The 24,855-nt window shown below is 38.4% G+C and overlaps 1 protein-coding gene across 1 annotated transcript in view; it reads left to right on the top strand.

The window, feature by feature from the left end:
- Positions 1–24,855, top strand: part of LTBP1 (latent transforming growth factor beta binding protein 1) — a 371,909-nt gene that overhangs the window by 227,169 nt on the left and 119,885 nt on the right. The window contains exons 10-15 of the mRNA XM_019653802.1: positions 1,641–1,763; positions 9,114–9,281; positions 11,961–12,188; positions 14,397–14,419; positions 17,414–17,513; positions 17,996–18,094. Coding sequence (XP_019509347.1) covers positions 1,641–1,763; positions 9,114–9,281; positions 11,961–12,188; positions 14,397–14,419; positions 17,414–17,513; positions 17,996–18,094 — 741 coding nt within the window. The remainder of the gene's footprint in view (positions 1–1,640; positions 1,764–9,113; positions 9,282–11,960; positions 12,189–14,396; positions 14,420–17,413; positions 17,514–17,995; positions 18,095–24,855) is intronic.

Consider the following 24,855-nt stretch of genomic DNA (forward strand, 5'->3'; position numbering starts at 1 on the left):
ATAGTTTTCTGTCTCTTCTTCCAAATCATTTTGAATTCCCCTTGCATCACTGTCTTTGTTCATTTGGGCTGGTATAAAAATACCACCACTGACTGGCTAGTTTATAAGCAACAGATATTTATTTCTCACAGTTCTGGAGGATGGGAAGTCCAAGATTAAGGCAGCAGCATAGCCTCCTTCTGGTGAGGGCTGTTTTCTGGTTGCAGGCTTCTCCCTTGTGTCCTCAGATGGAGGTGGAGATTAGGGATCTCTCTGGAGCCTCTATTATAAGGGCACTAATCCCATTCATGAGGGTGAACCCTCATGACTTAAGCACCTCCCAAAGGCCTCACTTACTAATACTGTCAGCTTTGAGGTTTAGGATTTCACATAAGGATTTGTGGGGGACACAAACAATTCACATATCAGTCACCATATACAGATGACCTTAAGTTTCAAGTTCCAGCTGTGGTTTCCTTTCACTTCCTGAATCTTATGCTGCTGCAGCTAGATATTTATACTTGGGTATCCAGTGTGACCTTCAAGTATAAAAATCTCTTCATCTGCCTCTTTCCTCCTCAGCAATTTCCATAAAACCAACAATGTCTTTACCTCTTTTCTCAGATTAGAAACCTCCCAAGTAAACATCTTCTACTCCTTTCTCTTTCTTTCTAATGTGGTGTTGGCCAGTCAAACAACATTCATTATCAATTGTTCTTTAAAAAAATGTTTCCTTTTCTTTCTGATTATTCTCATTGTCACCAACCTGGCTTGTCACCCATCTCATATTTGCATTACCCCTTCAGTGATCAAACTTTTAATCTCTGCTCACCAAGCCATGTGTTGGCCAGATGAATTTCCCTGGAACCTGCCTTTGCTTATATCTTCCTCCTGCATAGAAAACTTGAGTATAGCTCCCTGTTCTCAATAAAATGGAATCCGAAACCAACCTGGCTTTAACCAGCTCCTTTTCCAAATATATACCTTCCTTTTCTAGCCAGTGGTTTGACTCACAATTTCCTGCTCCCCCTTCTATTCTCCAGTCTCTGGGCTTGTGCTCCAGTGTCCACCCATGTAGATCATTCTCCTCTTCCTGCCCATCCATCCAGCGTCTCCCCAACTTCAACGCCTGATGAAATCTTTCCTCCTTTTCAATGCTGGAGTCTCCCCTACCTGTCTCTACAGACAATTTCATATTAATTTAACTTCAAGTTTATGGCCTTTCTTCTCATTGTGATAGCTTCAACTGATTTTCACTTCTTTAAATTTTTTTTAACCTAGTTTCATGTACAACTAGATTGTCAGTATCTCCAGAGTGAGACTTTTGCCTTACCTATATGCTCTAGAATACTTAACATACACTAACACTAAAATGTAATCTCTGTGAAGGCCGGAATCTTTTGTTAGTTTTGTTCACTGGTAAGTCCCTAGTATCTAGAACAGAACTGGGTACATATTTGTTATATAAATTGTAGATGTTCGATAAATGGTTGATTTGATTTGAGTTCATTCACACCTGCTGCATTAAAAGCTGCTAGCAACTCTTAGTGACGGTAACCAAGAGACTATTATGGTGAAAAAGAAAGTGAATGCAATTTACAGCCAGATTCTGTCCAACAGGGCTTGAATGCCCCTTCTAAAAGAATTGTGTTTCCCTGCAGATATTAATGAATGCCAGCTCCAGGGTGTGTGCCCTAATGGTGAGTGTTTGAATACCATGGGCAGCTATAGATGTACCTGCAAAATGGGATTTGGTCCGGATCCCACCTTCACAACTTGTGTTCGTAAGTAATGGTTATTTTTCATTCCAACTTTGGATCCGTTTTTTTGGGGGGTTGTGTGGGGAAGACGAGTGGTTTGGTAGGTTATCCAGAAGACGGTAAATACTCACTGGTCAACTGACTATTGTAAATATGTAGGAAAACCTCATTAAAATGACAAGAGGGAGGAGGCGGGCCTGATATACTAAAATAAACCCTCCCCAAAATGCATTTTTATTGTGTTCAGAAAAGTATCATAGCTGAAAGTCAAGGTGGAGGACAAGCACACTGAGGAAATGTACTTTGATGCAAGGAAAAGAGTTAATTAAAATGAGCATCCCTGAGAGATGAAAACAGTTTTTTCTTCACGAATATTTGAAGCATTATTTAGACTGAGTTAAACTTTGTCCCAGCTTCAGTTTTTAATTAGTCCAAATTCTGAGTCACTGGTATCTGATTTAATGAGGTTTCACTGTCCTTTCTTCGTTGGAAGAATATGGGAAATAGTTACCAAGGCTCTACGTTTCAGATTTTCTATTCAGCTCTAATTTCAAATATTCTAATCTGTTGGCCTCAAAAACCACCAAAATGTGTCCCTGAAAGTACACTGTTTTGCCTTATAAATGTTGTCTCTAAGATTTTGTCTTATACCTTGTAAGGGTAAAAATCCTCCATCAAACCATGTGTTCTAATATTGATACAAAAAATATAGTTTCTCCAAAGAGACTCTCGCCATAAAAATCTAATCTTGTGTAATCATTACAAATCGATTAGAAATGGATGCATTTTTAGATATAAAGTTCTCAAATGCATATTTTTAAAAGGTTATCTTATTTCTTAAGGTATGTTTGCCCATTATTGCAAGGTAGGTAAACCCTGAAGGTTTTTCAAAGCCATGTACTATTAAAGCTTAAACATTTTTAAACTAACTCAAGGCAGAAAATTAGGATAATTTTAAGAGCAATTCTGTATTAGTTTCTGTCCTGCAAGGTTTTTGTTTTTATTTATCTATTTTTTAATGTGTGTTTGGTATATGTTAAGCGGCATCCTTCTGGTCCTCAGTTTTAAACTTGCCATTTGGTCAAGACATATGCTTCATGAAGATACCGTTGTTCATTTTAACTGTGCATCTCTCTCTAATGCTGTGTCCAAAGCTGAGATCATGGACCTGATGAAGTCAAGACAAGTGTAGTAAAATTAAAATGACAGTCTCATTCATTACTTTTAGATGAGTTTGTTGATTCTTTTGGAACATTGCTACTAATTACTACTATTTTTTCTTTAAAAACTGTCAAATGCAGACTAGGAAATTTTGCACGTAAGTTCCTTTTTCTGTCTTATTTCACAGATAGTTCTGTTCATGAAGCAGATACTTAATTATAGATCTTTTGTGGCCAGTGGTATAATTAGATTGTAAAATTGTTTGCTTACAAGGTACGTTTGAAAACTGATGCAATAATTTAGAAATTTTCAGGCCAAAAATCCCACTGTTGACAATATCCAGATAATTTATAGATAATTTCTGGCTGATTTAAATTACATGAGTAAATATTTTAACTAGTTTTATAATTTAAGCATAAAAGATTTTGCAGTTTGGATATAGAATTTGTTGTGATTTTTTTTTTCCTTAAATAATTTGACTTTGCAGCCTGGTTAAAATTACTACATTGAAGGTTACAGATTAGGTAAACTTGGAGAACTGGTTGCAAAGTGTTTTATTAAACTTTGACTAGATCTAATGCCTAGGGCAGACATCCAGGTTTTAATAAGATTGTTGAAATTTGCCAGTAAGATTTTTGAAACACTTACACATTTCCTTAGCATTTATTTTCCCTGTCATTGCCCAAATAACACCGAACTTATTAAACAACCATCCATTCTTATTTGAAAAATAAATAATTTAATTTTATGGTTCAGCTACAACAACTGAAATGATAAGTATTGGGAGAAGTTTGTTGCTAGTTAAATGTTCCAGTGTAGAGTTTGAAGTTAAAACTTGGGCTCTGGACCAGCATCAAGTGGGAAGATTGATTTCTCTTTCCTCTGAGTTTACCACATGTAACATCACAGAGATATATAGAGTTCCTTCAGAACTTGTGACTTTGTTCAATCCAGTCTGGTTTGCTGGTGAACTATATTTTTGAAGAAATTGATGGGGAAAGTCTGAAGACAGCTGAGAAGAATCAGGGAAGAAGGTGATGTTTACAGATTAAGGGAAAAAATGTTGGTGGTACCCTTGATAGTCGAGAGGCAAGAGCAGGAGAATGGGGTCATACAAGACACGCACTCATATACATAGACACAGAAAGGCACGCAATGTTGTTATTGCGTCAACGTTTGGAATATATGTTCTTGAGAGGTGTAAAAACAGCTGTGGATAGAACATACAAAGCAAATGGAGGGAGACTAACCACACTGGTTCAGATAGCATGAATTTAGGACATATCTAGGCTATAAAAGATGTGGCTGACTGTGAACTCAGAGAAATGCACTTGGCAAGGGAGCCATGGGAAGCTCTCGCTGTTCTTGAATGCACTGAGGTGAGCAACCTCAGAATTCCTTGACTCCAGCCAAAGGTTGCAGCCATTTCTCTTTCTCTCCTTGTCCACTCTCTGTCTTTGACTTAGACAAGCTAAAAGAAGGAATGTAGGAGGGTTCTGGCATTTGCTGCCTCTGACCTCTCCATCTGTGGCTTAGGATGCCGCAGCAGCATTCTCTAGACCTTCTTCCCTATTTATTTATGGAGAAAGGTGAAATTTTAGGACTTGACAGAGCAAATCCAACAAAAGTATATTAACTTTTGCAACTGGAGTAGGAAAACTTGCTGACAATTAATTTTCTTCAGGAATTCAAGAGCTCCAGGATGAGTACTGCACAGGGTATATTCATAGGTTCAGTAAAAAGGGGCCCAGATAAAAGAATTCTGAGCCTGGACTTTTGCTGTTACACAGTATTCTTGGCTTGGTGCTAATTGACAGAAATAGAGGATTAGAGAGAAGATGTGCTTAGGAATTTCTTCCATAACCTTGGAAGTCATGAGATGAAGAGACCAATTCCTTCTAAAAGCCAGTCGTATTTATCATTTTTGATTTAAATTTCCCTAGCATCTTTATGACGGTTGTATTCCCCTTTTACACATTAGGAAACTGAAGCAAAGAGGGTTTCAGTCACTTCTTAAGATCATGCAGCTAGTAACTGACATTTAAGGTTTAAAACTGGGCTTGTGCCTCCAAGTTTAGCGTTCTAGACCAGGTTAATGATACCGATTTATATTCGAATTGATGAGAGCAGCATCTCTTTGAAAGTATAATCAGATTTATTGTATGACCCTACAACTAAGTGTAAGTTGTTAAATACACCTTTGGGAAACTGAAAGAAGAGAACCATAGCATCTTATCTTCTTACTGTGTTTTGTGGTTGAATCGCTATCAGCATTGGATATATGGTGATTGAAGACTATACTTGGATACAGAGCTATAGGTTTATTTCTTTGGAAGATTACTCGCGTGTCTCTAGCCGAGAGCAAAAAATTTGTTCTCCTGACTGACTGGTGTGTCATTTCCAATAGGTTTTATGTCTCTGAAATGTTCCCTCTGTATAGAGTACCTAAACCTTTTTACCCTAATCTTAGCAATACATCCTGAAAAAAACAAACAAACCACCATCAACAGCAATCTGCAAAGCCACTGTTTCAGTGTAGCCACTTACCAGCACCTTTTGTTATCGCTCCTCAGTATTCTGTCTCATACTCATTTTCTCCTATTCTTTAGAAATCGTTAGTAATACTAATTTTTATTAAGTATATCATAAAACCTTATGACTTAAAGAATGGATAATTGTGTGCCATATTTTAAATAATATATTTAGTATACTAATGATTTACTCCTTAGAACTAGTCTTCTATCTGCGGTTAAAGATACTCAGACAACAGAAACACTGATCTTGTATAACTCGGTAGTATATTGTTCCTGGGTTTATGTGTCATGATGTCTAGAATGTGAAAATGCTAGAGATGTTTAATTAAATAAATGAAATTGCCATGAGAGTCATTTAAAATGATAAAAGAATAACAGGTAATTTAGATATTAAAATAGGGGCAGTTTTGAAGGACACACCGGGTTGGAAATCTGAGGCATAAATCAATACTTGTTTGTCCACATAGTTGTAGATCAAAGAAAGCTTGAATAATAGGAGTATTAATGAAACTTAGGTACATAAGCTAGACCCTTTTAATGGCTTCCTTCTTGGTTTCCTTCCATCTTTGAAGGAGCAGATTTTTATTACTTGCTTATTCTTAGGCGCAGTTGGGATGAGGCAAAATATTTAGTTAGAACATGGTCTGAAGCTCCCAGACTCACCAATTAACCTATTGATGATTATATAAACCGATGAGTCTCTTACTCCCCAAAATGCCCCCACTCAAAGTGCTTTGGAAAGCTGTTATGGGAAAAAACCACCAGTACCCCAGGTACCCCAGCACTTACGAAGAATATTTGGGTTAGGAAATGATGGGAAGACAAAGGTCTATAAAACAGATCTTTTAGGGTAAGATGTTTAGTAAGAATTAGCTTGCTAGACTTCTACTTTTATTCTCCAAATGGTAAAATGCCTAAAATTTTACTTTGTGTGTGTGTGCACACACAATGCATGAGATAACAACCAGAGACTCACTTTAATTAGCAGATAATCTCTTAATATACATGCACACGCACACACATATTAATCCCTTAAAACACTAAACTGCTGATTTGCAGTGCAATTTAATTTGGGGGACAGCCATGGTAGGTGGCTTCAAGTTAGAATATGTGGATAGAGGAGTGAACAGTGTTAAGTATAACAGGGATGGTGCCTAAGATGTATCACTACCCTGGATATGTGGATGAGGTGGATACAAGGAAATGAGCGTGGAGAAAGAAGTGGAAGGGGTCCGATGTCACTTCCAACATTGAGGATTTGAGGAAACCCTGCTCTGTTCTGCTCCGAATGGCCCTTATTCCTGGGATCTAGGACTAACGTGAATGTAATCAGTATTAAAATTAAGCTCTGTTACGTGCAAAATAGGCTCTTGTGAGTTGACCTGACATTGTTTCTATGAAAGTACGAGTTGTGAGCTCCAAACACTTTGGAGAGGAAATTTTGGAGCAAACTCATTTATGAGCTGATTATACTAAAGCTATGGAAAATATGTACTTAAGATGATAGAGGTACAATCTATAGATACACATATTCATACAAATACACAAACTATATGAGTGAGGGTCATTCTTTCCAGGGACACATCCTTTTGGGAGTCATAACACTGCTCTTAATTTTTTTTTTTTCTCTGTGATTTTTGATCCCTCCTAACATACTTGCATAGGCTCCAGAAAGTCAGTAGGAGAAGGGAAAGGAAAAGACTCAAACTTCTCCCTTCTACCACTTTACGACTAGGCAAAGCTGGCCGTGTTAGACTTTGTTAGTTTTAAAGCCTTAGGAGAGCCTCCTCGACTCCCCTTAACCCCCATTCTCCAATTCACCAATGAGAACTCATTTTGACTGTCTTCGCTTTGTTGAAATTCTGCTAAGCAGTGATCAGGTTGAGTACAAATACCCTTGAGAGGATGGAGATGTCCACTTTTATTATCAAAATGAGTGTGTGGCATGCATTTTGTGTCTATTCGGTACCAAAGGTTTAACATGATATTGCTAATCTGTACATTGAGCCTGCAATTTACAAGTGCAGTTTAGCCAGTGTGTTATTCAGGGTTTTCGCCAGAGAAACAGACCAATAGGGGTGTGTGTGTGTGTGTGTGTGTAGATTTTAAAGAGTTAGCACACATGATTATGGAGACTGTCAAGCCCAACATCTGCAGAGTAGAATGGCAGGTTGTTGACTAAGGGAAGAGTTAATGTTGCACCTTGAGTGTGAAGGCCGTCTACTGGCAAAATTCTCTCTTCTCCAGGGAGATCAGTTTGCTTGTTTGTTTGTTTGTTTGTTTGTTTTAAGGGCCTTCAACTGTTTGGATGTGGCCCACCCACATTCTGGAGAGTAATCTGCTTTACTCAAAGTCTACTGATTTAAATGTTAATTTCATGTAAAAAAATACCTCTCTAGCAGCAGCAAGACCTATCTCTGACCAAATATTTGGATACCATGGCCTAGCCAAGTTGACACATAAAATTAACCATCACAACCTGTCAGAGTCATTTCCCTTAGTCCATATTGCTTACAAATGGTAGACCTATCATGTGGACCCAGGTCTGTCTGGCTCTAAAAACCCTTGATCTTTTCACTGTGCTATAGCATCTCAATTTAATCAGGTTGTTTGTTAACAGCATTTAGCTCAGATGTTAGTCCTTTTGGAAGAATGAAAATTTAGGTCTGAGCAGAAAGGAGAGGAAGTTTTGGAAGCATCAGGTACTAGAGGAATTGGGTATGGGAATGGAAAATTGGGAAAACCTCATTTGGACAGTATATAGAGAAGAGCTGTGGCTGTGATAGGGTAGAGGACAGAGAAGTGACCATCAAGTGTGGTCTAAGCAATTTTGTCTTGGCCTGGAGCTGGCTCTGTAGAACATGCTCTGTCCACATTTACATTAGAAAGTGAGCTCCTGGAAGGCAGGGGTATATCTTACTTATTCTCATATTTTCTCTCTACCCAGTAGAGGTTCTAGCTATTAGATTCATGAATCATAGCTACTAAACTTTTAGAGTAGAAGGATCAGGATTAGGATTTTGATATTGGAGGAATGCAGGCTGGTGTGCCTTTGCAATGTTTTCTGAGGGGTCGATACTTCATCTGTGCCTTCTCTGGGGTGCTGTCTCGATGGACAGGAGGCCTTGTGTGGCATTGGGAATGTGGACACTCCCTGCCTGCCATGCGCTGTTCACCGGCCTAGGGTGAGGCCCTGCAAGCTCTCACTGTGCTCAAAGTGAGAAAAGCAATAGCTGGCTGACAGCATCACTGTGTTCAGTTTGTGATTTTCCATAGTACCTGGTTCTTCACCAGATTCTACCATAGAACTGCCATTATGGCTAAATACAAGAAAACAAATGAGGTGTAATTTTGATAATAGGTGACTAGGTTTATTTGGACAGGTAGATTTTGGTTGAAAGTTTTTCGTTTTGTGTTTTTCACTGATGCCCATTATATCTGACTTAATGCTTGCTAAAATGGAAGCATGTACTGCATGGGATATTTGGTGTCCTGACTCTAAAACTCATTTGTTAAACTGACTTCTAAATCAAGAAAGGTTTGGTCCTAAATCTAGATAGATTCATTCCGAAGTACGGTTTCTAATCTAGACGTGAAGGTTCGTTTGACTATTATGTGAAAAGTCGATCTGGTTTTTGTTGTTTCTTGGGTGACGTCAGGCCTTGTGTCTCTGCTTCAGCGGATATCCCTGTGATTTCTGAAGAGAAGGGGCCCTGTTACCGACTTGTCAGTTCCGGAAGGCAGTGTATGCACCCTCTGTCTGTTCACCTCACCAAGCAGCTCTGCTGTTGTAGTGTGGGCAAGGCCTGGGGCCCACACTGTGAGAAATGTCCCCTTCCAGGCACAGGTAAGACACGCCCAGCCGCACGCTCACGTTCATCCCCAGCCACAGAAGTACACAGGACAACTTTGGCAGCTACAGTGATTTTTTTGTTGTTGTTTCTGACGTTAAATTTAGTTTCTAATAATACAGTGTTTTTTTTGTCACTTCTGTAGAAACCATGAATAGAGAAGGTTGAATCAGTGGAAAAAATTACATGCAAAGCGACTTTCCCATTTCTGTGTAACATTAGACTTCCTTTTGAATGTTAAGAAAAGCCATTGCATTTTATCCTCACTTCTAGGACTTTAAGTCTCCTTTTTAAAAGTGTCGAGAGACCAGAAGGCCCCTGTTGGGCCATGTGCTTTCTGAGTGATTGGCCGCTCACCACTTGCACACTAACTAGACCTTGTGCAGGTTGACTCAGTGACTCGTTTATTGAATATGTGCTTGTCAGGTTGTGTTATGAACATTGTGTTTAATTTCTCCAACTGGAAATGAACTGAATTTGAATGACTCAAGGGTGGATCTTGCCAAAGTCCCTACGAACTTCCCTGAGGGAGCTGAGTATTAAGAAGTTAATTATTCTTGATCCTTCAATTTGGTACATAATTGCCTAATGCCCTGAAGATTCAATTTATCTGAGTGCCTTGCTTTTACCAAGGACTCACCGACTTCTTAAGCAGGGTCAAACAGAGTTAAATGGAAGAGAAAGAAACATACCCTGTAAATATTGGGCACCATGATATTATCAAAGGAATGGCCTCACTTTCACTGATGCAGAGTGGGCATAAAAAAGTTTACTCAGTTGCTTGTTTGATAAGATGCTTCCCACTGAGGGAAGTGTATAAACTGTTACAGGGCCATTAAAGTCTTAAAGCTGTAACTTAACACTGCAGACACAGTTTACATATAAATATTATGATCCTCCTTTGGTGGTGATTAGGATCAGAAAGAACTGGTAAGGCAGAGGATAGTATAATATTGATAGTATTTTGGTAAACTGGATAATTTTGAACATCTCCAAAAGGCCCCAGTATCCTCCTGTAGGATCTGATGCACTCATTATTAAAAAGTAATAAAAAAACAAATGATCTTTCTCATTCATAGACACATTTCTCTTGAAGTTCAATTTTGATAGCTTCATAACCCTTACATGGTACGTAAATCAAGATGGTGAGTGTAACACAGGGAGACTCCTTCATAACATACAATAGTTACATTGAAAATAATAGTAAAAGTAAAATTTTTACACTTAACCAATTTGTGGTTACATGTGATTTTCATAAAACTAGTATTTTGTCCATTAATACTTCAGCTATTTGATAGAAAACCATGTTTCCTTCTGGAAACATCTATTCTTCAAATAAGCATTATATTTCATAGGTAACTGTAAGAGTAAGGTTCCACCATTTAATGTGTGATCCTTAGAAAAACAATGTTTTAGCATGCTTTAAGGAGTATTTTAGAGTTTCCTTTTTATTAGGAACTAATTTTAGGTCCAGAACATTCAATAGGAGACCTCTTGTTCAGTGGAAGTGAGAAATGACTTATTTTACTTTCAATTTTAAAAGTAGAAATAAAAAAGGAGACCATAAGCTCCTTGGTGTCTGCATTGGGCAACTCGCCTCCAACACCAACACCCAGGGTTTAGGTGGATTTTCCTCGCTGGGCCACACACTGCCTTACCACCCTTGTCTTTTCTCCTTTACTTATTTCTGAGTATTATGCAGTGGAGGTTAACCAATCACATGTGCCCAGTCTACTTTTTTTTTTTTTTTCACTGTACAAAACCGCCTTTCTGGCGAGGGTAGCAGTTCCAGGGCACAGAATACGCCCTGTCCTCTGGATAATTAAACCAGCTGGTCAAGGTCAGCCTTTTGCCCACTTGTCATTCCCTTCCTTGAAAATAAGTACATTGTGGTATGGTATGCCCCTTTGTATCATGATTTCTATCCATCATTCTCATTAGCATGTTTTAATTTGCTGGACTCCTCACTACCCTGAGACTCTCTTCAAAAACACCTCCCCTTTTCAGCCCTTCTTAAGCAACCTCTCCTTATCAGCTGATACACTCCATCCTGGCTGAGTCCTTTGGGCTCTTCAACCAGAAAGGAATAATGAACATTTCAGCACCTCATTTCCCTCAATAGTGATTTCTTGTTTTTTTTTTTAATCTTCTTGCTAGTCCTCCAACTTAGGGAGATGTTACTGAGTTTCTTGTTAATATTATAACTAATGATATGCCAAGGCAGGAGGAAAAAAGCCTGATTTTTGCTTTACACATATACATACACTCACGAGATATATATTACATATTTCACATATGTAATATATAATGCTATATATAATATTAAATATAAAACATATCTCCTAATTCTTTGCTGATATATACAATATGATATATAAAATATATGACCTTATATATGCCATATATATAAATATATATATATATATATATATTTCTGATTGTGTAGGATAAGGAATTAACAGATAGTAAAATGTTTAGTAAAAGAGAGGGTTGGTTTTTTTTCTGTAAATATGAACGTTTAACAGAAATACAAGCATTTTGCATCTGTTTTTGAAGATTTTAAATGTAACTATATTAGTGATGATTTATTAAGAGATACTCATCATGATATTTTCCTCTGTATAAGTTTGCACTGTTAGATTTTTAAAAGGAATATTTTCCCATCCCAAATCTAGCTGCTTTTAAGGAAATCTGTCCTGGTGGAATGGGTTATACGGTTTCTGGCGTTCATAGACGCAGGCCAATCCATCACCATGTAGGTAAAGGACCTGTATTTGTCAAGCCAAAGAACACTCAACCTGTTGCTAAAAGTACTCATCCTCCACCTCTCCCAGCCAAGGAAGAGCCAGTGGAGGCCCTGACCTTCTCCCGGGAACACGGGCCAGGCGTGGCGGAGCCAGAAGGTGAGCATGGAAATGGATCCTGGACCTAGCCTTCTGTCTCGTGTGTCTTTGCATTGGTTTTCCCTGTTTATACCCTTCTAGAACAGGGGTTTGCCGCCTTGGCCCTATTGACATTTTGGGGTGGGTAATTCTTTGATGTTGGGCGCTGCTCTGTGCATTGCAGGATGTTTAGCAACACCGCTGGCCTCTCACCTCTAGGTGCTGATAGCACCTTCCCCTTCCAGTTGTTGCAACAAAAAGGCATCCAAACATTGCCACATGTCCCCTGGGTGGGGGACAGATTACCCTGATGGAGAACTACTGCTTCAGAGCAGTATGTACCTAACCGGTAACAATATACTGTGGTGATCTCAGGACATAATCTTGCTGCTTGGGGCCGCTTTTTCTTGGTGTCTATGCCTGGAGAGTGATTTAGATCCTCAAGGAATAGCCCGAATTCATTTCTGTGTCTAGAAGGCCATTTAATAAATATTTGTTTACTTTAAAAAGTAGAATCCACAGACTTAAAGTGAAAGCATCAACTGGGCTTCTATGAAATGGAGCCCAATAGGCAGTTAGGGATAATGGGAGGCAAAGTGGAGGGAAATAGGGTCCATTGAAGGGATCTTAGAGGTCACTTAGTACAGTCCTTTGATTTACATTTGAGAAACTCGAGACCTAGAGAGGGGACCTGACTTGCCAGATGTCATACAAAGAGTAGGTGATGGGACCAAAGGGCACATTTTCCCAAGAAGGTGGCTTAGGCCTTACACACCAAAGGGAGCCTAGAAACAATGAACCCTGACTATCTCTGGCATTCAGAAAGAGAGATTATATCCATCTTTGTCTCTGTAGATAAACCAGCATATCTAATACTTTGAATATCTTCGTTACCACAAAAATTTTCACCCCAGATAGAAGGAACCAAAATCTTAGGTTTGTATGGCTCTAACAAAGCTCCTGTTGGCTTTTCACACTTCATTCTTAGATCAGAACTCCGGGTACCTATTTATAGATTTTGTAAGGAGAGAAGGCGCCCAGGTTAGTGAAGAGTTGGGAGCTTGGTGAAGCCTCCTTCCGGGTAGAGGTACCTTTTTTCAGGACTTGGAAGCTTTCTGCGTTCTAGTCTGTTTTATTCCACTCTGTCACTTGCCGTGCTTCTTCCGTGGTTAGGCAGAGCCGGTAGGACCTCACCTAGCGTTGACAGCGTGGACCAGCTGCTCCTATCCAGTTGGGGTGTCATGGCCTGGTGTTTGCAGCTACTCATCCTCTGCATAAGCACGAGGAAATTGGCTCTGGTCCAGGGTCTGCCTCAGGACCTTGTTGGTGGTGGGTTAGGAAGCATAGAAGGTTTGTTTACTTTTTCCAATCACAAGAATATTGCAGCAGTGGTAGCAATCTGGTGCCTGATTGCTTTTAAGAGTTAAAGCATCTATCAAACCTGTATACTAATGTTTATGGAGACGTTAACGCATGAGAAGAATTTCAGTGAATGTTCACCTAAGGCTTGAGGTGAACTAATACTGAGGACTGATTAATGAAAAGCAAGTCTTTCAAAACAGAAAGGCGTAACCACTACCATTACTGGCCTACAGCAATGTGTATGATTGTGTAATATCTCATTTGTTCACCCTATTGATGCTAATCTCTCATTGGATTTTATTGGCTTGTGATTTTTTTCATGATTTCATTAGCATATCTTTCTGATAATGCTCATTGGCCTTCATTAAAAATTAGTATACATCAAGAATGTAGCACCATTCTTAGGTCTCTTATTGAAATAGTGGCTTTTTTTTTTTTAAACTGACATCAGAAAGCATTTCAACCATTGTGTATTATGTTAAGGATATGTATGTGACCAATTAAAGAAAATGTTTAATTTCTACAATAAGATATGGGAAGTTCCACAAAATTGAGATTAGGCATAAAATAATGTGCCAGAAAGCGTTGCCTCCTTTAACTTTTTTAGTTAATGAGAGACACGGAGATAAGTTCTTATCTGCTACTTGATCTCCTTTAATTATGGAATGACACAGCACGGATAGTATTTCCCTGTCAGTCAAGTATAAAATTCTCCAAAATAGTAGACCATAATTCTACATTTGACTTAGTATGATTCTTAATCCTTTTGGAAAGATACTGGAGTTCAATTGCATTTTAAAAATTGAAATATTATATAGTAGATTGTTTTAAACTGTACTAAATTCCTCCTTTCTTTTCTGGTTTTAGTGGCAACTGCACCCCCTGAGAAGGTAATTTATTTATTGTTTGCAAGTCTTTTTTTTTTTATTTAATCTTCACAATGATTTCTTTTTAGAATATGTGTGTTTTAAGACTTAAATATAGTAACGTCTATTATACATCATTTGGTTTAAGGAAACATAGCATTATTCATTTACGGAATATTTAGTGAGCACCTACTAGATGACTGGTAGTATTCTGAATGCTAGGAAAACAATAGAGACCAATCAGACAAAAGTCCTTGTTCTCATGGAACTTAAATTCCACAGAGAATAAAATGATAGAGCTAATAGGAATCAGGCTTAAACAGAACTCTGTCAACTTATGCCCCGGACCATCTATGGAAAGAAAGGCTCTGATGTGTTTATGTAATGGTGTCGTCTTGGAGTGCATATATACTAGTGATGTACTTCTTAATTTAGCTAAAATTTAACATACATGTTTGAATTAAATTAGAGTAAGAATGGAGCTTACCCTTGAAAAGTTACAATTAATACTAGAATATTGCTTCTTAGAAGTTTTAGAGAAATTTTTATCAATCTGTTGGTTTGGGGCATAAAATGGGACTATGCATTGTGAGATTTATTAGTAGGAAATACAGAAATTTTCTGGATCTAAGTCCTGTTTATGTAATATTGCTCCTTGTCTGAATCTTGGCTTGATTCTTTAATAACTTGAAAATTAGCTAATTATTAAATGTTTGTACATTTATGTGTCATTCATTCAGTTGAGAAGAATGCAGTAAGTATTTGAATTTCAATGGGGCACATATATAAATTATTATAAATAGTTTTAAAAATCTTTATTTTATGAATTTGAGATAGAATAACATGTTTTATGTGCTGAGAGAATCCAGAAAAAAGGGAAGTATGATTTTAGAGTGACAACATCCAACAAGGAAGAATGTTATATTAACCCCAAAAAGGAGTACAACAGATGTGCCCATTTTACATGAACATTCGCAGCTCTGAGCATCTCTGAAGTTCAGTGACATACAGTAGTTTGCAATTGCATTGATTTTGAATTTAGTTCTAGTTGATATGTAGGAGGAATCATTTAACGTGTGAGTGGGCTGGCCAGCTCCCTGACAGCCTCATCTTATCTCAGTTTCGTTCTTCTCTGTTTATGATTGAGTTTATGGTAACTCTCATTAAGAACCTGAAAGGGGGCCTGAAAATGTTCTTGTATACTTTTACTGCAGTTCATTTGGAGAGGAGGCAGTGGGAAAAATGCAACCATAGTCTTTGTGGTCTTGACTCCTCACGGGGGCCTCATGATATTAAAGATTGATGAAGAGAAAGCAGGGTGGTCCGGGGGTGGGAAATTATATGCGCGAATGTGTGATGGGAGAGGACAGCAAGAAGTCAGTGAGGGGAGCATGAGAGACGGGGTTAGAAAGAGCAACTCGGGGAGGCGTGGGATACCGAATTGCAGTTGTGATCTGAGGGGAAGTACTCTACTCAACGGGACCCTACCTGTAAAGTGGAGAAGTGGCGTTGATCAGGAAGTCTACTGCCCCAGGCTGATGGGGAAATTGTGCCTGTAAGCTGCGGGAGTGTATTCACATCTGTCTGCTCCTTGCTGGCACTGATCATGGGCTGCAGGGAGTGGGGTGTATTTGAGACCGAAATCATCTTAAATAGCTAATAGAAAGTTACTCTATATCCTTAAGAAGAAGGGAAAATGTGGGGGAAAGTATAAGTGCTCATATTTTTAGAAGATAATTGCAGCAGGATTTACAGGGAGAAAGAGGATGCTGGAGAGGCCAATTAGATTACGAGAATACACTGAGAATTTGAGAGGGAGTCCAGACCAGAGTAGTGGGGGCTATGGATATGGAAAAAGATGAACAAATATAAGGAATAGCGCAAATGGGCAGGGCTTGAAATGAGGAATGAAATGGAAGACTAAAAAGTGACTTGAAACCTGGATGGACTAATGATTGTCACACTGATAGAAATGAAGTTGAAATGAGAGCCTGGATGGTGTGGGAAGGGTTGGATTTAAGGCATTTGTGGAATCTAAATGGAGGTATCCTATAAGCACTCATGCCTACACAATTGAACCTTTCATGAGATACTCAGGCAGGACATCTATTTGATGAAAAACAGAAAAGGTGATCATTCAAACTACGAAACGGGGTAAAAGGGAAATGGAGGCCAGGGCACTAAGCCTTCTGGAAGATGACAGTAATTAAAGCGAGAGAGAGGGAGCAGGGGAATAGTGACCAAGGAGCTGGGTGACTACTTCTAATAAAGTCTTAATATGAGCTCTCTGGCCCCACACTGGTGTGGGTGAGGTCGCCCGATCAGTCTGCCTGGGCCCTGAGGGGCTGTACTGGAAGCTGAGTCATGGGTGCCAGTCCGTTTCTTTGCTTATGGTCCAGGGGACAGGAGTGGGCAGCAGGACACAAGAGGAAGTCTGGGGGCTCCGTTAAGTCCCCGTGTTTTCTGTTGTTCTAGTCCCATAGCTGGAGGTGTCAAGTGATTAGATGTGAGGTTAAGGAAAACCATAATGGCTAAAGGGCTTAAAAGACTCGTCTTTTAATGCATCGTGTGTTTTGTTATGACACATCTGCTGTATCCAACATCTAATCTGCAAAGTGTGGCTGGCCGTCTTCCTGGGGCCGGGTCCGTGTGAACCAGGTGACCACTGGGTTCTCCTCTGGGACTAGTTTTGTTCCAGACCAAGTGTGGGCCCCTGAGCCAAGGCATTTGTTTAAAACCTTTGAAGGGCACCATGTGTGTTGGGCTCTGGGGAAATGGGGGAAGGGGTGTGCATGGATCAATACGGCAGGAAAAACTCAAGGGCTTGCCGTAGTAATGGCACAGCAAGAGTTCATATTTTTTTTAAAAAATCACATCATTCCACAGGCTTTTGTCTAATGTCTATGATATTCATTGCCTTTCTAAGAGTAGAATTAATTAAATGAAAATAGTAATGTGGAAACTAAAAATAATTCCTACTTTCAATTCTCTTTTTGTCTTTGTAATACAACCATCCAGGAAATAGCTTCACTGGACCAAGAGAAAACCAAACTTGAGCCTGGCCAGCCCCAGCTCTCTCCAGGCATTTCAACTATTCATTTGCATCCGCAGTTTCCAGGTAGCCTTTGTTAGTCGGTGCCGTTCCTAAGCATATTCTCAGTTAAGAGTAAGATGAGAATTTTTTTTTTGTCTTTGGTTTTAAAGTATAATAAATCACTACAATTATTCCCTTAAGTATATTAATAGATTCATATAATGTTAGTATAACTATTGGCGTTATAAGTATTATACTGGCAAAAGAAAGACGTTTTTCACCACTTTTTGTGGTTAGGAGTAGTATATGATTAGAACATTATCAAGGGTCATCATTTGATGGAGGGTCATTTTTTTGGCTTCTGAATTACTCTCAGAGATTCTTGCTACATGTTGAAACTGGGGCTGTAGGTGGATACTCTGAGGTTTAGGAACCTGTAACCGTTCTTAATATCTAGCACCTACTGTGGTATGTTACTAGACTGAATTATGCTTGCATTTTGAAATGGGATCTTCTTGTCCATAACAGGCTTTAATTTCCTTTTTCTCCCCTCCATCCTCATATAGTAGTGATTGAAAAAACATCACCTCCTGTGCCTGTGGAAGTAGCTCCTGAGGCATCTACATCAAGTGCCAGCCAAGTGATAGCACCTACTCAAGTAACAGGTACGTGGAGTGTGTGTGCTGTTAGACAGCCTGTGGATGAGAGGTGGGTGTGGACTGCGTCACAATTGTATCAGGTGTATAAGATTGCCCGTTGCAGGTTAGTCATGACAGCAGATACTTGGAAATAAATCTAAATAATGTTAAAAAGGGGGAATAGGTTTAAATACATTAGGGTACCTATGCAGGGGAATGTCTCATAGCTATGAAAGTAATGATTTAAAAGAATATTTAATGTCAGGAGGAGATACTTATGTCACAAGATTCAGAAATACAGAACACAATATAATGACTCCAGTTTTATTTTTTAAATGTTTACAGACACAGGAAGAGATAAAGTGTTCAACAATCTCTAGTTAATAGAATCATGGATAATCATTATGTCCTTCAGTATATTTTTGAAATTCTTTATAATAGATATTGTTTGAACCGTTAGTGACAAATTATAAAAATGTGTCATAATTTGAAACAAATCAGCAGCCTAACAGTGAATATCCTTAATGTATAGCGAGTTCTTATAAATCAGCAAATAAAATACCAATAGAAAAATGGGGAAATGATATAATCAGATAATTCATAGAGACAAACAATACCAAAAAACATATACTAGGACATTTCCACTTTACTAATAATAGAAGAAGTACAAATTAAAATAATCCTTTATTCTTCTAAAATTAGTATTTAATTTTTATAAAGTAAAATTTGAGTCTCTCCTACATTGCTAAAAGGAATGTTCAGTAACTGGTTCAACTTTTCTGAAAGCGCAAACTGGCAATAAATATCCATTACTTTAAAATTTTGATATCAAGTGTAAGGAAATAATGCTCCCAAAGACACTGATAATGGTTTATATAATTGCATACTTAACCCCAGCACCATGTATAGTAGAGAAAAAGTAGAAATAACCTAAGCATTTAACTATAGGGAAATAGATAATTATGTTGCTTCTATACATTGGAACATTATGCTGCCATAAAATAGTGTTTTTGAAGAAGTTTATTAAAATCTGTCAGAAAATGGTTATTACAAAATATTGTTAGATACAAGATGAAGTATATAAAAATTGAAGGCTATAGAGTATTATACCAGTTATATAAAAAAAGATATATACATTGAGGAAATGCTGGAAAAAAATACACCAGATATTAGCAGTGATCATTATTATTTGTTTGTAGTAGGATCCAAGAGGTTTAGGGGTGTTGTAGAATTTTTTCTATTTTCTACATACTCTACAGTGGGCAAATATTTTTATAGTCAGAGAAAAGCTCACTCAGATGCATCACATCAACTTAAATTCAGGATCGAGGTGGCAGTGTATCACAGGAGAAGCTAATAGCTTCCACCTCTTTAGAATAGTCCTTTCTCAGAAACACGATATGCAGTATTTTTCAAACAGAAATGTGCTTGACAGCTATACTAACTAGCTGGATTGTGGGGATTATTTCACAATGCATACATATATCAAAGCATGAAGCTGTACACCTTAAATAGATAATTTTTATGTGTTAAAAAACAAATATACAGTGGTATACATATATGCAATTGTATATAACGGTATGTTTATACCATTATATGAAATATATACAATATTTATGTGTTAAAAAAGCCCAAAACTTAAAGCCCAAAACTGTATTTTCTCAAAAATACAGATGTGAATTTTCTTAGATACTTGAGTTGACAGAGAGCAGACTGCAAGGTGTTTTTACAAAACACCTGTGTGCCAGGGTGAAACGCACTTGTCTGAGAAGTGCAGGCTCACAGCACGGGCTCAGCTGTGCACTTTGACCTCGTTTAGGGTTGCCCTCAAGGTGCACCTGCCCGTGACCTTCCCTTCCCCACAGCCATTGCAGAGCAACTGCTTTTTGGTTTGACTATTAACATGGAGTAAAGTGATATAAAATGCTAGCTTTTCTGAGTATTTCTAGAATGATACAATGAAATGATAGTGATTTTTTTTTTAATGACCATAGATAAAATACTCTTTACTCTGAAGCCATATATGTGTCTACCCACTTTTTATACATCTGTAAGATACTCTGCTACGCCTTGCCAGGCATACAAACATGTAACACACCATCTTGGTCAGCGAGGATCTTGTCATTGTTAACCTCAGGGTTAAAAAGAAAAATTGCAGTGTGGCAATGTAATTTACTAGTTTTTTTTCCTCCTATATAGTGTTTTTTTTATTTCCCAATGTAAAAATGTACTTTGGGTTTTGTGCCTTTTTAACAACGGCTGACTTCAATGGACAGACCTCGTCCAAACTAGCTTTGTAGAGGTTAAGGTTGGCTAGATAAATGCAGTTTCATCATTTAAATGCAGCTGCACGAGGAATAACAAACTGAAGTGACTTAGATTCAATTGAACAACAGGGCTGATTGAAAAAAAAAAAATGAAAGTAGACGTGCTATATGAAGTTGTTAAAAGAGCTTAATTTGAGTTTGGCAGAAAGACAGGACTAACATCTGCTATCACATGTTTGAAGCACAAACATTTCCTTACAGGAAACAAGTTAACATTGAAATTTTATTTTCATTCAGCATTTGTAGGTGCTCCCCCTTCCAATAGTAAAAGAATCTTTCTCAAACAATCCATGGGGAGAACCTTATAAATAGCCATTGAATTAAAATGGTTTGCAACTTTGGAGCTATACTATGGTCAGTCATCTACACTAGAACGAGAAGACTATTTTGTATCAAATTTAATTTAATTAAAATATCGATGTTCCCATTGGTTCGATATGAGAGCCAAACATAGATTGAGGAAGCAATCTGCTCATTTCTCTTAGGAACGTTATTCAGTGATTTTTTCCCCCTAAAACACAGAGGAAGTTATTATTTGTCGCTATTAGTTTCTCCCATAAGTTGAAGAAAGGGACAGAATAATAAGTAGGAGTCTAAAATAAATGAAATCAGCTCCATGTTGCCTAGTGATGATATCTTTATGATAGTGAGATTGGAAGTAGCCTTTTCAAATTTTGTCAGACACCCTTTGACATGTAATAATTATAAAGTGAGCCACATATTTACAGGAAATAAGTGTGATGTTTTCCAGTCAGAACAGCTGAGTTGGTGGCTTGCAACATTACTGGCACACTGGTTCCAAATAAATTATACATTTCAGCATATAAATTCTTGATTTATCATAGTGTCTTAACAGCTCAAGGATAGGTTGGAAAATGAAACCTTTATTTCTCTGGCAAATATTTGCAAAGTGGAAACATCTGTTTCAATTGTTGTGGGACAATTTATGCTCATTGTGGGGCAGTCAGGAAGCCAGGGCATTTTATAAAGCTTTCCATGAGTTAATGTTTGATGCTTCGTCCTGCGCTTCCCAAACTTGCTCTATGGCCCTTGCAGACCAGCCAGAAATTGTTCGTTGACTTCCATGACTGTCTGCAGAAACCTTTGTAATTATCATAGCCCAAACATCATAAAAACTGTTTGCTCATCAGATCTTTTCCAGGACTCAGAATTGACCATTTTATTAAAGAAACATTTGCCCCTGAAGCATATTACCAGTGCCATTACGGCCTCAATAAACTATGTATGCTGATGGAAAAGGAACTCTCTTTTTCATGTAAAATCATTATGCTTTAATATTTCTAAGCTCTATCTATTTATTTAGTTTGAATAATTATATGATGAAGAAAAAAATCTGAAGGCCAGCAGACTCCTTTTCATATTTTGTCGAAAGCTTTCTTTTTAGTTTAATTCTAGAAAATATAATAGAGATACCAAACTCTTAAATCCACCATTGGCCTTGTTTCTGGGATAGAGTATGTTGTTTTCCATTGGTGTTTTGGTCATGGCTCTTTTTCCAAATTCCAAATGGACTCTAGCGAAAGAAACAGAATAAGGTCCTTGACTTGAAATTGTTTCAGGGGGCAGATACAGTAGGAAAGGGTGGTCCTGAGAACCCAGAACCTCAGTGATGGGTGTAATGAAAGACACATGGAAGAGCCCAATGGGAACGGTCTCTTAATGATCTCACTAGGAAACCAAGCACGCTGAAGAAGACAAGATATCCCATTATCTATCTAGGACCCCAGAGACCAGTAATTAGTGCTTCCTGGTGAGGCTTTACCATGTTTCCAGGGCTTATGTCGCCACCGTCTGCTCAAAGAAATGGATGTTTTGTCATAAACTGATCCATTCTCTGGGAACAGGTTCACATACCTATGTGTTAGTGACCTTTTCGAAAAATAAAAAGCATAATGTGTTTCCCCTAAAAAACATGGAAAAAGCAGAAAAGCTTTTCGTGTCCTTCAAGACGGTACCCTCAGTATTCGCCTTCTGTGTAATAATGTGCTGCAGAAGGAAAATCTAATAGAAAAGGAGGGAAAACATGGGAGGAGGCAGTGGGAGACATGCTGTCAAAGTTTTAAGATACGAAAACGAGTAATTTAATTTTACCTTAAAAAATAGTGTTAACTTTTTGATGACGAATGAGGAGAAAGCAGACAGAGGTGAGTTGAAGGTGTAATAAGTCTTCCTTCTACCTAGAAGGGTGGAGTTCTGCCTAGCATATGGGTGAACAGGATCCCTGAGGTCAAATTGATGAGTTACACTAATTAATCACTTGGGTAAAAAAATGGGACAAACTGTAGAAATCAAGTATATTTTTGTAACGGTCCCTTCACACCTTTGATGTATCTCTTAGTACCCTCTAGTGGTGTCAGAGTAACATTTTCTTACATATATTGTTAGCACCTTGCCAACTGGGATCAACATTTAAAAGCTGCATCTTCATGTACTTATTAATCTATGAGGTGACCTGCCAAACATCCTCAAACATGCCTCATAAAAATAGGTTCAACCTCATCAGTTCTATGTAAGATACTAGATTGGAAGGAAAGGGTATTATTCATTTCATTTCCTAAAACTAACGCTTAATAATTTCTCCTGTCTTAGAGCTGACTTAAGAAGCTATTTAAATATGTTGGCAGACTGTGGCATAGGAATGTATCTCATTTGAATTAAGCGTCACATGGTTTTGAAGATTTTTGTTTACACATGTAAAAATTCCATCCTAATATGCTTGAAAAGTGTCAAATATTTGGGAATCAACAATTTCATATGTGTAGGGGATGGGGCAGTGAGTACTGATCAAGCATTTCATGAAAACCCCAGATTTTTATAACAATCATGTTACTCATGCAATGTTTTAGCCTTTTGAATTATTTTATTTTTATATAACTTTATGTTATACTGAGTATAAACAAACCCATTTCTCCGAAAGTGAATGAGCATAAATAGGCTCACAAAAGATACCAGTAATTGTAAATGTGTAGTTTTCTCATACATCCAAGTGATTTTGTGTAAAATATCGTAGCTGTGTATTCATATGCTTTCTTTTAAAGTCTAGCGACTTTTCAAATAACTTGCATCGTTGTCTTAAAGCCACAGCACAGTAACACTTGATGAGAAATGAAGAATGTGGCTTGGGTTTTAGAGAGCAACCTCAGCCCCAGTGTAGGTCATTTCCATAGTGAATCTTTGCTAAGGCACCATTCTTCACGTCCTTGTTCTGCAGAATGCATAGTGGCTTATTGGTGACAGTAGCACATCGGTTTTTCTTCCCATTCAAATTACAGACCCCTCTAACAAGGCTGTGCCTTAGCTTGTCATGCTCAAGGCCCCCATCTGATCACACTGGGCCACTTGGGCTCTTCCATGACAGCATGCGTTTTAAGCATTGTGACAATGAAATAATAGCTGTTGTTGTAAATGTGCTGTTTCTTTGTTGTGTATTTTTAAGTGAATTCAACTGGAACAGTAATAATAATAACGATAATGGCTAACTTTTATCGAGCACATATAATGTGCCAGGCATTGGTACACATGTATTATTTAAGTTATCTCCTTTGAAGCTGACAGTCTGAAGTTGGTGCTTTGATTATTCCCATTTTACATATGCAGAAAAGTGAGGCATAGAATGTTTGAGTAACTTGCCTTTATGTGGCAGAGCTAAGAAAGAATAGCAAGATTTGTACCTGTACTATCTCCAAGACTGGACTTCCAATCACTGGTATACCTACCATGATACCTCCTTATAAGGGTCATTGAAAACAGATTAGTTTCGGCAAGTAATTCATCTCAGAGGGCTACCGTTGAGTCCTCAGGTCTTTTTGATAATTAAGCTCCTTTTGCTGGCCTCAACCCACCAGGGACCCCTATGACCCTGCCTCTATCAGAGAGTGTGTCTGTGAGTGAAGTGAGGCCTCAGGGTCAATCTGCTCAGGCTTTCTAGAAGAAGCAGGTCTCAACCAGGAATCCGTAGAAGAGTAAGGGAGGAATTTAGCAGAGAAGATTTGGAAGAAGATTCTACTTTGCCAGTATAAATATTGGGTCGTTGGAAAAGTCATGACGTCTTTTTTCTGTTTTTTTGTTTGTTTGTTTTCAGATTTTTGGGGTTTTTTTTAATTGGGGAATTGGGGGGATGGGGACAGTGCTGGGGAATTGGGGGAAGGGGAACAGACAAGTTGTTGTCGTTTTTTGTTCTTCAGTCTAGTTGTGGAGGACGTTGCTTCACTGGCCCAACTTGGCACCATCATTATGCTCTTCCCAGGAGAGGCAGATCAGTCGCCGGCTTCTGGATGGCCGCTCACTGCGGCTGCTGGCCGCTCACGCTGGCTGCTGGTTACACACGGTAGCCCATGGCAACCCACTGTCACAGGGACTGCAGCCTACGCTGTCGCTGACGACTCACGGCAGCCCAGCTCCAGGTTGAGCTGTTGTTCAGCATCTTAGCTGTGGAGGGCA

This window comes from Hipposideros armiger, unplaced genomic scaffold (assembly GCF_001890085.2).
Source record: "Hipposideros armiger isolate ML-2016 unplaced genomic scaffold, ASM189008v1 scaffold_207, whole genome shotgun sequence".
Taxonomy (NCBI): domain Eukaryota; kingdom Metazoa; phylum Chordata; class Mammalia; order Chiroptera; family Hipposideridae; genus Hipposideros; species Hipposideros armiger.